Source organism: Podarcis tiliguerta, assembly GCF_965153285.1.
Source record: "Podarcis tiliguerta genome assembly, chromosome: 12".
NCBI lineage: Eukaryota > Metazoa > Chordata > Lepidosauria > Squamata > Lacertidae > Podarcis > Podarcis tiliguerta.
Window position 1 is genome coordinate 49,342,740 of NC_139545.1, and position 13,721 is coordinate 49,356,460.

General features: G+C 38.5%; 1 protein-coding gene across 8 annotated transcripts in view; it reads left to right on the top strand.

Moving 5' to 3' along the window:
• The window catches only part of PRKAG2 (protein kinase AMP-activated non-catalytic subunit gamma 2), a 215,454-nt gene extending 201,733 nt beyond the window's left edge, over positions 1 to 13,721 (top strand). For 6 of the 8 annotated variants that reach the window (XM_083406524.1, XM_083406525.1, XM_083406526.1 and 3 more), the window contains 8 exons: positions 708 to 753; positions 2,199 to 2,253; positions 3,004 to 3,130; positions 4,903 to 5,068; positions 6,847 to 6,884; positions 8,411 to 8,557; positions 11,855 to 11,948; positions 12,967 to 13,721. In XM_083406524.1, the coding sequence (XP_083262650.1) occupies positions 708 to 753; positions 2,199 to 2,253; positions 3,004 to 3,130; positions 4,903 to 5,068; positions 6,847 to 6,884; positions 8,411 to 8,557; positions 11,855 to 11,948; positions 12,967 to 12,998 (705 nt within the window). In that variant the 3' untranslated portion in view covers positions 12,999 to 13,721. Of the gene's footprint in view, positions 1 to 707; positions 754 to 2,198; positions 2,254 to 3,003; positions 3,131 to 4,902; positions 5,069 to 6,846; positions 6,885 to 8,410; positions 8,558 to 10,191; positions 10,245 to 11,854; positions 11,949 to 12,966 lie in introns of all 8 variants that reach the window. The other 2 variants (XR_014503671.1, XR_014503672.1) reach the window with 1 other exon arrangement.

The following is a 13,721-nucleotide window of genomic DNA, read 5'->3' on the forward strand; positions in this document are numbered from 1 at the left end:
AATCGTTGTAATTTGGATGAAAACTAAGGTTCAGGGCAATAAGAGGTAAAGAGCTACAGCTGTTAATACTAAGTTAAAGAAAATTTAATTGATGGAAAAAAAGGTATACATTGTTTGACTAAAAAGTTGCTGAAAAATCTGAAATAAGGATGCAGAAAAGGGGTGGTATGGGGAGGTCCATTTTATATGTTTGTTATTGTTTTTGTTTATGTTATTGTTATGTTTGTTTTTTATGTGGAAAAATAAAAATTACTTAAAAAAAAAAAAAAACAATTTGTCAGCCTTTCATTGCATTTTAAAGTCACCCATATTACTATAGTTACCGTATTTTTTGCTCTATAAGACTCACTTTTTCCCTCCTAAAAAGTAAGGGGAAATGTGTGTGCGTCTTATGGAGCGAATGCAGGCTGCGCAGCTATCCCAGAAGCCAGAACAGCAAGAGGGATTACTGCTTTCACTGCGCAGCAATCCCACTTGCTGTTCTGGCTTCTGAGATTCAGAATATTTTTTTTCTTGTTTTCCTCCTCCAAAAACTAGGTGCGTCTTGTGGTCTGGTGCGTCTTATAGAGCGAAAAATACGGTAATCTCAGCATATTAACTATGTGCCTCAGTCCTAATTACTTGAAGGTAGATAGCCTTTAATTCACTGGCCATTTTAAAATTATATGCTAAAGATTTGAGCTTTAAACCTGTTTTTTTCTTTGCAGGTACAAATCTATGAATTGGAGGAGCACAAGATTGAAACATGGAGGGGTAAGTACCCTTTGAAAGATATGCACTAAGAACATGATTCACAAACCTGTTATGCAGTACTATACTATGTGTTGTCCTTAATAGGGGAAAGACTATATAGTTCAGTGGTAGAACATCAGCTCTGCATGCAGAAGATCTCAGGTTAAATTCCCAGCATCTTCAGCTTGGGCCAGGAGACACCTTGCCTGAAACCCTGGAGAACCGCTGCCAGTGAGTGTAGACAATATTGAGTTACATAGACTAATGGTCTGACTCAGGAATAGTTTCCTATGTTCCCTTAGCCTGAGAACCCAGATATACTTGGGCTCTGCCATGGGCTGTGGAAGAGATTCCAACACAAGTGTGAGTGCTGTAATCCATCCTAATTGCTCATATCTTGGGAAAAACTCAAGTCTGTTCTAGTCTGTATTCTGTAAAATTCTAAAGGGATTAGCTCAAATTAAGGCCTTTCTTTGCGGGAAGGATAAAATTACAGGAAGGTAGGAGTTAGAGGTGTAAAGCTTTAGAGACAAAATTAATGTTCAGGTATTTTGGAAAAGCTCATTTTGGCAAGAGTAATGGAAGTAGTAAAAGAGATTATTTGATATGATCTGTTGAATCCTAAAATATTGCTTTTGGGATATTTGAAGGATCATCTATTGCTGGAGGACTTTAAAACGGTGAATAGTTTACATGATAAGAGTTATCTTGGCAATCCCCCTGAAACTCTTTATTATCATCTTCAAATGAGTGAATGTGTTATTTCTTACAAAACTTTCCTGTTGTAAGAGAGGATGCTCACCAGGCAAGTTTATTGAAAAGAGTTTTTTTAACAATCACTGGAAGATGAAATATCACAGTAATATTCACCTGTATGTGATATATTTCTGACTGGTGGTGTAAATTTTAATTATTACATGTTGCATGTTTTGATTTAAATATGGGTAATAATGGCTTTTTGTATTTATATTTTCATAAATATAAATTGTCTCCCTTTGCCTCTTTCCGCCTTACCAAGTCACTCCTCAGGAAATGATGGTTAGATAAAAAATTGAAGATCTTTCAAAAATATTCATCTTGAAGATGTGTCTTCAGGACATGCTATGCGTTGCAGAAAAAGTTGGGAGTTCATTTATTGCTACAGGTGCCTGAGAAGTAGTGGTGCCTTAAAAACAAAAAGCGCTTACATTAGTAATCTGAAACACTTCTTTAAAATACCCTCTGCTCAGCCTTTGCTGTCTATTTTTTTATGGTATTCATGTGTATTAATATAGTACTACAGTGACCTCTAGTGATTGCTCTTACGAACCACTGCCATTCTTTAATTTAGTAAATCATGGATTGTCCTCACTTTCATATGCCGGGTTCACTGCTAAGAGTAACACCGGGGTGTGTGTGGATATTTCATGAAATACTATTTTTTATTATTAATTTATGAAGCATTGGTTTTGTTTTTAATTATACAGAGCTTTATTTACAAGAAACCTTTAAGCCTTTAGTGAACATTTCACCAGATGCCAGGTAAGAGGCTTTTCTACTTTTGATTTCTTAAAATATAAATTGTGCTAATACATCCATCACACAGCTGCAAGGGACAACCTAAGACAGATAGTGCACGTTAGCAATTGGTGTTTTTAAGTTTTTAACTTTAATTAAGTTTCTAAATTGGTGATAGGAACCTTTATGGCTTATCTTAGAATATTTGGGGGTTTTGAATCTGATTTTTTTGGGGGGGTCATGATTACACAAAAAATACTGAGGATATGGCATAAGTTTTCTTCCTTTCCACTCCTGCTTCCAGTTACATGTATTTCTGTATGTAGTATTAGTATATTACTATATAAGTGAAGCTTGTTATGCCATAATTAACCATCCATTCTGCGTAACCCTTCCAAGCCAGCACAAGGACATCTAGTGAGAAAGCTGTTGTATTTATTACTGTTATTGTCCTCTATTTTAGTTTGCATCTTCAGGTCCTTATAAGTAAAACATTCTCTTTCCCCACGCCATCACAAAGCATTTCCCCCTCTTAACAGCTTTCTTGTTTGGCTGTCAGGATCTGATATAATATTGATGTTAAACTGTACTATACCTACTTTAACAATGATGTAATGAAATCATCTGTCCTTTAGCTCAGTTTTCACAACTTCCTCCAACATTATTTACTAAAAATCAGTTAATTGGTAGAGTGTAGCTTTGGGGGAATCATCAAAGCTGTCTTCAGATATCACAGCAAGAGTATACTAACAGTTGCAATAACTTTCTCTTCAGCCTTTTTGATGCTGTGTATTCACTGATCAAAAACAGAATCCACAGATTGCCAGTTATTGACCCAGTGAGCGGAAATGCACTTTATATACTTACCCATAAAAGAATCCTCAAGTTTCTCCAGCTTTTTGTAAGTAAAATAATAAATTCCTATTACTTCTTGATGTTGGAACAGACAAAGCTCACTGTTACATTAGTAAAGTCTTTATAAACAACTGTACTAATATGATCCCTTCCCTTTGAATACTCTACACTTACACCGGTACAGAAATAATAGGTATGTTCCCGTTGCCTCTCTTCATGCAGTTGGTAGCAAGCCTTTACTCTGCACTACAGTGATAAAAGTGTTTCCATCCATAATAACTATGCAGGAAGTATTTTAATTGGACCTGTGCAATCAAGCAGTCTCAAAAAAGACTCTTAAATAATCCAGTCACTTTTGCAGGTGACACTTGATCATCCGGTTTGCATGTGTGAGAGGAAAATCAAAGCTTCTGCTCTCACTGCAGACTAAAGCACCGTTTCCTGTTACGTACAAACTTGGAACCTTAGTTTATTCTAACAAGATCCTGGATTCTTTTATCCTACTGGAGTTTGAATAAGGAACAGTTCCTTAAGTTTTTATTTCAGTCAAAAGTGTAAGCTTCCACTCTCATTTCTTGTTCATAGAGGAGGAGTGGGTGCAAATTCAAGGCTTGGCCTGCCTCATTTGCAGTCATCTGGCGTAGTTCAGTCACTTGAAACTGTAGTTGATTTTCCTAGGTTTTTATAAAGTTCTGGCGTATAATGAGATTATAGTTGAGAATTATCAAATGACCACGTGGATGGTTTTTGTTGTCTCACTTTTCCTGTGACAAAATTTCTAGTATTGGGATGGGTCATGCAAATAGTGTTTACAGAGTATTCAGGTGGCAGCAACTTTATAGTGTTTACTGCCAAGAAACCTTCATGGTAAAAATCTATGCAAACTTTGCATTCTCATAATAGGGCTCACCACTGAGTTCAGAGACAGGATTGGAGCCAACCTGGGGCGCTGAGAAAGGAAAGAGGTATTGGCATGCTCAGATGAACTCTGAGGTTTGCAGAAGTAGAACATATTGAAAAACAAACCACAAAACAGCCCAGTAAGGACTGAGCATGCTCAATAAGCACAGAATATTGATTGATTGTTGGAAAATAGAAATGTAGAATGGACAGGGTCATGATTGGCTGGCTGAAAACCTGTCCAGGAGCACTCCTACTAAGAGGCGAGGATACACTGCAACATTCTTGGAGGTTCCACTTGTCTGTAATCGGTACAATAAAAAGATATGCTAGTAAAACTCCTTAGACATGCTATCCCTTTCATAACTCTCCTGCAAAATTCAGTGTGCTAAATGTCACAGCTGCAGAAGCATGTCCAAATGATGCCTGGGTTATACGACACTCAGAAGTTCTAGCATTCAACCTTAGATAAGGCATTAATAATTGCATTGTGAAGCTTGGATAAGGAAGCAGCAAGCTTTGAATGATAACTGTGCTGTTTCATTCATAAGCTGCATCTTCAAAACACCAAGGACACTTGTGCCACTGCAATCCATGCTGCAATTATAAAAGCTGTGAACGTGTTACTGTATATTGGATATTTATTGTGTTTTCCCAGTTCAGGGCATCCCTATATGGGCAAGAAACGTGGGACAGAATGCCAGAATAGAGTTCAACTTCAAAGACAGTGTTAGCTTCATTCTAACGCATTTGACTTTGCCCACTAATCTTAAGCTTACTAGGCTACTAAAATATGTTACCAGTTGAAAGACATGATAAGAAAATTCCTTGCGTGGTAATTTTTAAAACTGTGTGAGCTGTGTAGCTTACAAATGGTAAAATATGCCTGTCAAACAAGTAGTATTTTACTTCTTCTAGGTGTCAGAAATGCCAAAGCCTGCCTTTATGAAGCAAAATCTGGATGAACTTGGGATAGGAACATATGACAACATTGCCTTTATACACCCAGACACTCCTATCATTAAAGCATTGAATATATTTGTAGATAGAAGGATATCAGCACTACCTGTTGTGGATGAGTCAGGTTTGTATTCAGTAAAATGGCTATCGTTCGGAAGGAAATAGTTTATTTTGCTATTGGTTATCTGTCGTAAGTGCTAAATTATCTGAGCCGCCTTATTAAATGGGGAAAAATAAAAGGAGAAAAAAGCTTCTTTATCACCCTTTGATCAATCTTTTATTCATAACATCTCTATCATCTCACTTGAATTAATTACGTTTCTAGGAAACTGTAATAGAACAAAATGGTTCCATTCTGTTTTGGTTATCTTGCTTTTCATTATCATTTAAAGCTAAAAGCACATTTGCTCATATCCCTTTTCCACTCTCATCAAACCCTATAGGATCTAGAACAAAATATATTTTTGCTTCTCTTTTCAGTTGTGTGTTTTCACTTCAATAAAATTACTCCTGATTTGCACCTCTATTTTTATTATACCTCTGCAGTAATTTCATTTTCCTTCCATTCCAATATAATGTACAGAAAAGTGCAGATGGGTTGTGTTTTTGCATTTCTTGAGTAAGGAAGGCAAAATTTCCCATTAATTATTTTCTGTGCTGAAATCATTGAAGCTAAAAATCCACTGTGTTTCCTAAAATATGCTCACCTTTTTATATGGATTCATCCTGCACTATAACTTGTTGACTTAAAAGTAAGCATGTGTGTCATATACACATTATGGAAGTAAACCCCATGATCTCTGAATAAACAAGTATGGGACCAGGCTGTAAATCTGTTAATACAATTTGGAGGTGTATTAACATCCATCTTAAAGTAGTGTGCATGCACACGAAAGCTTATACCCAGAACAAACTTAGTTGGTCTCTAAGGTGCTACTGAACAATTTTTTAATTTGTATAGAACAGTCTTTGTGCTGGCTAGGGATTGGTGGGAGTTGTACTCTTAAAACATGAATTGTTTTTAACAGGGAGATGAATTTTAACAGGGAGAAATGTAAAGTATTGCACTTGGGCAAAAAAAATGAGAGGCACAAATACAAGATGGGTGACACCTGGCTTGAGAGCAGTACATGTGAAAAGGATCTAGGAGTCTTGGTTGACCACAAACTTAACATGAGCCAACAGTGTGACGCGGCAGCTAAAAAAGCCAATGCAATTCTGGGCTGCATCAATAGGAGTATAGCATCTAGATCAAGGGAAGTTATAGTGCCACTGTATTCTGCTCTGGTCAGACCTCACCTGGAGTACTGTGTCCAGTTCTGGGCACCACAGTTCAAGAAGGACACTGACAAACTAGAACGTGTACAGAGGAGGGCAACCAAAATGGTCAAAGGCCTGGAAACAATGCCTTCTGAGGATCGGCTAAGGGAGCTGGGCATGTTTAGCCTGGAGAAGAGGAGGTTAAGGGGTGATATGATAGCCATGTTCAAATATATAAAAGGATGTCACATAGAGGAGGGAGAAAGGTTGTTTTCTGCTGCTCCAGAGAAGCGGACACGGAGCAATGGATCCAAACTACAAGAAAGAAGATTCCACCTAAACATTAGGAAGAACTTCCTGACAGTAAGAGCTGTTCGACAGTGGAATTTGCTGCCAAGGAGTGTGGTGGAGTCTCCTTCTTTGGAGGTCTTTAAGCAGAGGCTTGACAACCATATGTCAGGAGTGCTCTGATGGTGTTTCCTGCTTGGCAGGGGGTTGGACTCGATGACCCTTGTGGTCTCTTCCAGCTCTATGATTCTATTCTAAAACATTTGAACCAGGTTGAGAGGCTAATATAGAGTATTGTATTTGGTTTTATAGCTTAATTACCAACATAAAGTTTGTTTTATCTTCTGTTTTTAGGAAAAGTTGTAGATATTTATTCCAAATTTGATGTAATAGTAAGTATTTACATGTTTTATATCTTTCTAAATATATTTTATATCTCTCACTTTTGCTCAGAGGCTTTTCCTAGAGTAGAATGGTCCTTTTTGCTCTTCAGTTCCTGATATTTCTATGTTAGTCTCTAATTTCAATTATTCCTATGATGGTTTCCATGAGTGCTTCTAGAGGGGTGGGAAGGTAAATTTCCTTGGAAAGGAGAGAGCAGCTGGCAACCAACAAAAGACTCAGTCTGTTACTTGGTGCAAACCTAATGGTGCCCCATCTCCTAATCAAGATTGGGATATCATAGGTTTGCACGCTCCTATATTCTCCCCTCTTCTGTGAGCACCCACCACTCAATTTGAGTTTTGTAGCTATCTATGATTAGTGTTACGAGGGACATGGGTGGCGCTGTGGTCTAAACCACTGAGCCTAGGGCTTGCCAATCAGAAGGTCGGCGGTTGGAATCCCCGCAACAGGGTGTGCTCCCGTTGCTTGGTCCCAGCTCCTGTCAACCTAGTAGTTCGAAAGCATGTCAAAGTGCAAGTAGATAAATAGGTACTGCTGTGGCGTGAAGGTAAACGGCGTTTCCATGCGCTGCTCTGGTTTCACCAGAAGCGGCTTAGTCATGCTGGCCACATGACCCGGAAAAACTGTCTGCAGACAAACGTCGGCTCCCTTGGCCAGTAAAGCGAGATGAGCGCCGCAACCCCAGAGTCGTTTGCAACTGGACTTAACTGTCAGGGGTCCTTACCTTTTTATGATTAGTGTTATGTTTACACACTAATTTGCACTAATCCGCAGTTTGCAACCATGATTAAAGTGGAAATCTGGTGCAAACTGAAAGAAAATAGGACTACCCATTTGAGACAGGAAGGGGAGGAGTGTGCAAGCTCATTGGGTTTTCCTGATATCCTAAACTTGGTTTGGAGATCAGGAAACATTAATCTGCAAAGAGCCAATCGTGTTTAGCAGAGGCACAATAGTCCTCCTAACTGGCATGCAAGCTTGGTCATAATGTTATATCTTTGTGCAACCTAACATTGCACATGCAGTGGTGCCCCGCAAGACGAATGCCTTGCAAGACGGAAAACCCGCTAGACGAAAGGGTTTTCCGTTTTGGAGGTGCTTCGCAAAACGAATTTGCTATGGGCTTGCTTCGCCACACGAAAATGTCTTGCGAGTTCCTGCGGGGTTTCTCCCCCCCCCTTTCCCCCCAAGCCGCTTAACAGCTGATCCGCTAAGCTGCTTAACAGCTGATCCGCTAAGCCCGCTAAGCCGCTAATAGCGCTAAGCCGCTAATGGGCTTCCTTCGCAAGACGAAAAAAACCGCAAGACGAAGAGACTCGCGGAACGGATTCTTTTCATCTTGCGAGGCACCACTGTATTTATTTGGATTGTACTCTTAGTGTATCTGGAGGACTTGGTTTTTGTTCCATTTCTGAAATGATCTTAGTAGCATCACATTCCTGATATAAGGGGATAATACATTGGGTGTTTGGTTTAAAAAAAAAAAGAGTCTTATGTAATCACTTTTTTTCAGAATCTTGCTGCTGAAAAAACTTATAATAACTTAGATATCACAGTGACACAAGCCCTACAACACCGCTCTCAGTATTTTGAAGGTGTTGTGAAATGCAGTAAGCTGGAAACACTGGAGACCATCGTGGATCGGATAGTTAAAGCTGAGGTGAGAGTTCTTGGACCACAACACATTTCTGAGTAGTGTTGCTAACCAGAATTCCAGCTAACACAATTTCAAAGAAGGACTCGGGCGATGTCTGCATAAGACTCCTTCAAAGGTGTGCTAGAATGTGCATTTAAACTTATATTTTATAATCCTACATAAAGCACAACGGCTCTGTACTTCATGGATTCTTTATTCTAACTTTTAAAGACTGTCATATTTCTTACACTTTCTTTAAAATAAAAAAGTAATTGAGCATGATGAACTACTGCAGCCTTGGAGACTTCGGGTTTTGGCAAGCAGTGTGACCAAGCCCTGATTTTTGTGGAGATTGTGATGGCTACCTATGAAAACATGTGGCATTGTTGATGGACTGAAGTCTAAAGGTCTTTTGCTGAAATGAAGAGGTGGGAGATCTAAAGTTGCTCTAACCTAAGGTTTATAGATGAAAAACTTAGCTGGACTGTTGGTGGTTATGTGAGAACTGTGACTTCTGCCACATTTTTTAAAACTTGATGAATATTAGTTTGCAAAGGCACATCACAGAAATGTGGATTCTGCTAGCGCACCCTTTAATCAGTATTTATGTGACAACTAGTATACGTTGGTTGAAAGGGGAAAAGAAATGCAAACTTGTAAGTTTAATACAGAGCACATAGTTCTGGATAAGGGTGTAATCAATAATTACGCTTTGCTTTCAAAATACTGCACGTTTTGAATTCTGCAGTAATACCAGGGACAGGACAGTTCTTCTGGGATAGTGCTGCCTTTTAGCTACAGGCATGATCACCTTGCAGGCTAGGAAGTAGCTTCCCATCTAGTTATCAGAAAATAGCATTTGAGCTTCTACATTCAAACTCTTAGACATCCTCCTTAAAATCTTGTGATTTCTTCCTTCCTTCTCCCCTAGGATGGGACAGGATAAATGTTATGAGGTATATGGGAAACTTTCCCATACAACCATCACCATTGTAATGGAACATAGAGTCTTCCTTCACTGACAAAGCCAACCAAGCCATAATATGCTTTCTCGTTTTCCCCTCTCCCTGCCCAGTGCCCTAATTTCAGACCATAATTTGAAAAAGTGAAATGCAAAATATTCTGAGTGAAATTTTTCATATGGGATAAAATCAGTTATGACACCCGATCAGGTACACACAAAGCAAGAACAGGTAGCAATGGAAACTTTCCAACATTAACTAAGATTGGTATGTGCTTTAAAATCAATGGTGTCTCAATTTTATATATTTCTAAACACAGACATAACCGATCTTACAATATCTTTTCAGAAAGATGCCATGTAATTATTTCACAACTTATGTAGATACCAGAAATCTGAATTAGATTGGAGGATGGGTGGAGGTTTTTTTTAAAGTAATTGGTTATTGCTGTTGCGTCTTGGCAGAGAAGTGTTTGTACTGTCACTTTATTAATCGATAGCCTTTGAGTAATGAAGCTGTTGAACTTGAGAAAGATGGCCAAGTGACTGACCATGTGATAGTCCATCCTTAATAGTCATATTAAACCCATCCATCATAATAACCCTGTCTAAAGTATCGCCAACGTAAGAGGAACATATATAAAAATAGAATTTCCCCCCTTTTCTATTTCTTTCCTGTGTTCCCCATTTGTATCAGGTGGGTATGACTGTTCAAATACAAGAGAAGAGGAGCTCTAAGTTACCTGGCCGGTATGTAGTTCACCTCTGTCCTAAACTGTTGAAGTACCTTGACTTGAACTTTGCTATGTCTATTTCTTTGACAAAGGCCTCTCTTGCTCTTTGTTTCTTGTATTTCTGAGTTACTTTTAGCAAACATTTTGATGGAAGTTTAAAGTGGTTACAAAATTGGAAAATGGTTGAGAGCAATCATAAAACATCAAATGTTTAGTAGAGCCGAGGTCATCTGTTGAGAGTCTGGTCATTCTTTAAATGCTTGTGGGAACTGATCATCTCACTATTTTGCATCTTAATCATTTGGGCATCTTTCCCATAAACAACTGCTGTCTTACTCAAATGTCTTCGTGGCAAAGCTACAAGTACTCCGTGATAAGTGTGCGTATTTAAAAACAGCTGAACAAAACTTTTGTCAGATTATAAAGCGAAAAAGATGTAGACCTACTCTAGAAAAGCGTGTCAGATAAGGTTGTGGACTTTTCCCTCTCAAACAGCTGTTCACATACCCCATATATGAAATGCCAACTGTGGCATACTCCGTGTGGGTTTATGGCACTGCTGTTGGCATGTTCCCCAGTTCAATTAACTAGATGCAAACTCACAAACAGAGGGCTGCTGGCACTGTCTACTCATCAATGCTTGACCGGTTGTACATTTGCCCAAAGGGGTGTCTGTGCAGTATAGCAAACTGCTTTTGAAACTCAGGAGATGTGCTATGTGGGGAGGGTATGTTGTTTAAAAGTCCTATCGGGCAAACACAAACTATAATATGCACCTAAAATAGTGGTGCATAAATTTTAAAGACACACCATTAAGCTGACGTTGTAAATTAGGCTATTCTAATTATAAATATGATTTAACTATGTATGGAACCAGTAACATTACACTTCACTTTTATAATAAAAATAGACTTGTTAGTTTTAGTCTGTTCCTTGTTAGATTATGTGGCAGTGTTTGGGTTACAGACAGTATCTATTTTTAACAAGAACTTTCCACTTGAATGTATTCATAATGAGTAGGAATAATTTCTGTTGAACTTTATATTCTGTTCTGACAATCAGGAAAATGCAATCTGCACTCTCAGATTTCTTCTATCTGTCGACGGACAGTTTTTACTGTTAAATAACACCTTGCTAGCATTTCAACAATTAGCCTTTCATAGCTGTGAAAAGTGAAATGTATTCTGCTACTGTGCAGCATGTCCCTGTTCAATTATAGAACAGCTGGGCCTCCAGTTATTCATGTACAAGCCCACAGAAAAGATGTGAATGCAAACGCACAGTGCTAACAGCGAGGGAAATTGGGACTGCTTTTTAATGACATACTGGTGTAAAACTAAATGGTCTGATCCAGGCTTCACCTAGCGGCATTAGAAAATGGATCCAGTTTAATGTTTTCTCGTTGTATCTCACTGTAAATTCAGTTTGAATGTGGTGTGCCCTCCTGGGTCTCTGGAGCTGAACAAAAATTTGTTCTGGAAAGTCTCTATATTAATTCATTGAGGGGGAGTTGAGTGTCCTTCGAAATAACTTGATTCATCTGGCTATTATTAACATGAACGTGGAGTGCACTGCTCATTGGCAAATACAGTAATCTCTTAATATGCTTTTGTTTCATGTTTGCAGGTGCATCGATTGGTGGTAGTGAATGAAGCAGATAGTATTGTTGGTATCATCTCCCTCTCGGACATCCTACAAGCTCTGGTGCTCTCACCAGCTGGTATGTATACAGCATTTATGTATTGAGTTCTTCTGTAACATACAAAGTATTGTACAATGACTTTATGCTCACAACAACTCTTGAAAGTTGAGACTGATGCTGATTTGCTCAAGGCCAAGTGGGCTTCATGACTGAGCCAGTTGTCTCCTGTATTCACACCAAATGTCACAATGATAACCTTCTCTTAAAAGCAGCACATCTTTTAGTTAGCACCCCTAAAATGTGAATTTCTCCATTATGTGGAGAACTGGATTAATACTTCTAGTTATCAGTTAGTCGGACAGATTGACCCTTGTGCATGTTGGAGCATTGGTAGGCACAGTAATCTCTCCCTTGCACACAAATGTAATGGGCTGAACTTGCACTTAGTGCACTGGGCTGCCTCTGATATAAGTGAGCAAAGAATTGTACACAGGCCACAACTGCTATGAATGCATTTGGGTGTCAGCAGAACTTTGCATCTGGACCATAATGTCCTCTAGCTAAAAAGTTTAAAATAATAAAAGGTACAGTGTATATTGCATTAGAGCTTAAAAGTAAAGTTTATACATTGTATATTATGAATAGACCAAACTTCCATAAAAATAAAAAGTTTGGCAGAATGCATAATGGCTTTGAAAATTTCACTGGGTGCAGGGGTAGAAAAATCAAATTTTGCCAGGCACAAAAAATGTTATGTGTTGAATGCTGGGCAAATGCAGTCTCTCCCATGATATGAGAGTGCAGACCATGGGTAGGCAAACTAAGGTCCGGGGGCTGGATCCGGCCCAATCGCCTTCTAAATCTGGCCCACGGGCAGTCCGGGAATCAGCATGTTTTTACATGAGTAGAATGTGTCCTTTTATTTAAAATGCATCTCTGGGTTATTTGTGGCGCATAGGAATTCATTATTATTATTTTTTTCAAAATATAGGCTGGCCCCCCACAAGGTCTGAGGGACAGTGGACCGGCCCCTTGCTGAAAACATTTGCTGACCCCTGGTGTACACATTTTCTCACATCTACCTTTCCGTTAACAGGTGCCAAACAAAAGGAAAGTGAAACTGAATGATTGCTGTGAACGTATAAACCTTTGTAGAAGAACTTGATTGAAGTTACTGGGTCATCTTTGCCTCAAGAACACTGGCAGCACTAGAGAAGAGAGAAATGGGGATGAGTATGTGTGTATTGGGACTGAGTGTTGGGTAACTAGTCTATTACTTCCCAGTGACTGTCACACACAAAAAGCAGCATGACAAAAAGCTTATGTATTAAATACAGGCTTGCATTTCAAAATGTTTGCTGAAAGACTTCACATGATGTCCTTCATCTAAAATGCACTGTATCCTGAAAACAAACATCTTTTGTATTTGATAGAAGTCACTGCTCAGCAACAGATCTCTGACATAAGGCAAGTGTATGGCATATTCATATCATAGTGCCTTATGTCAAAAAGCCAACAATATGTCATCGCTGTTGCCCATCACAATAAGAGGAAGTATTGTGTGAAACGAGACACTGTATTTGAATGTTCAAGTCGCTAAACCTAAAACCAAATCAGTTTCAGTTATCATTAGATTTGTCATAAAAGCTGTAATTTGAATATCAGTAGATTACTTTAAGACTTTAATGACAGTTTTGTGTGTTTATAAATGTTGCATTCTGAAGAGATGGTAAAACAAGACTGATCTAAAACCAGCTTTATTTATTTTTATTTTCTTGCAATTTTTTACACATCTTTGGTGGATAGCTAAAACTTCACCATATTCATTAATAAAACATTGATTGTTATATA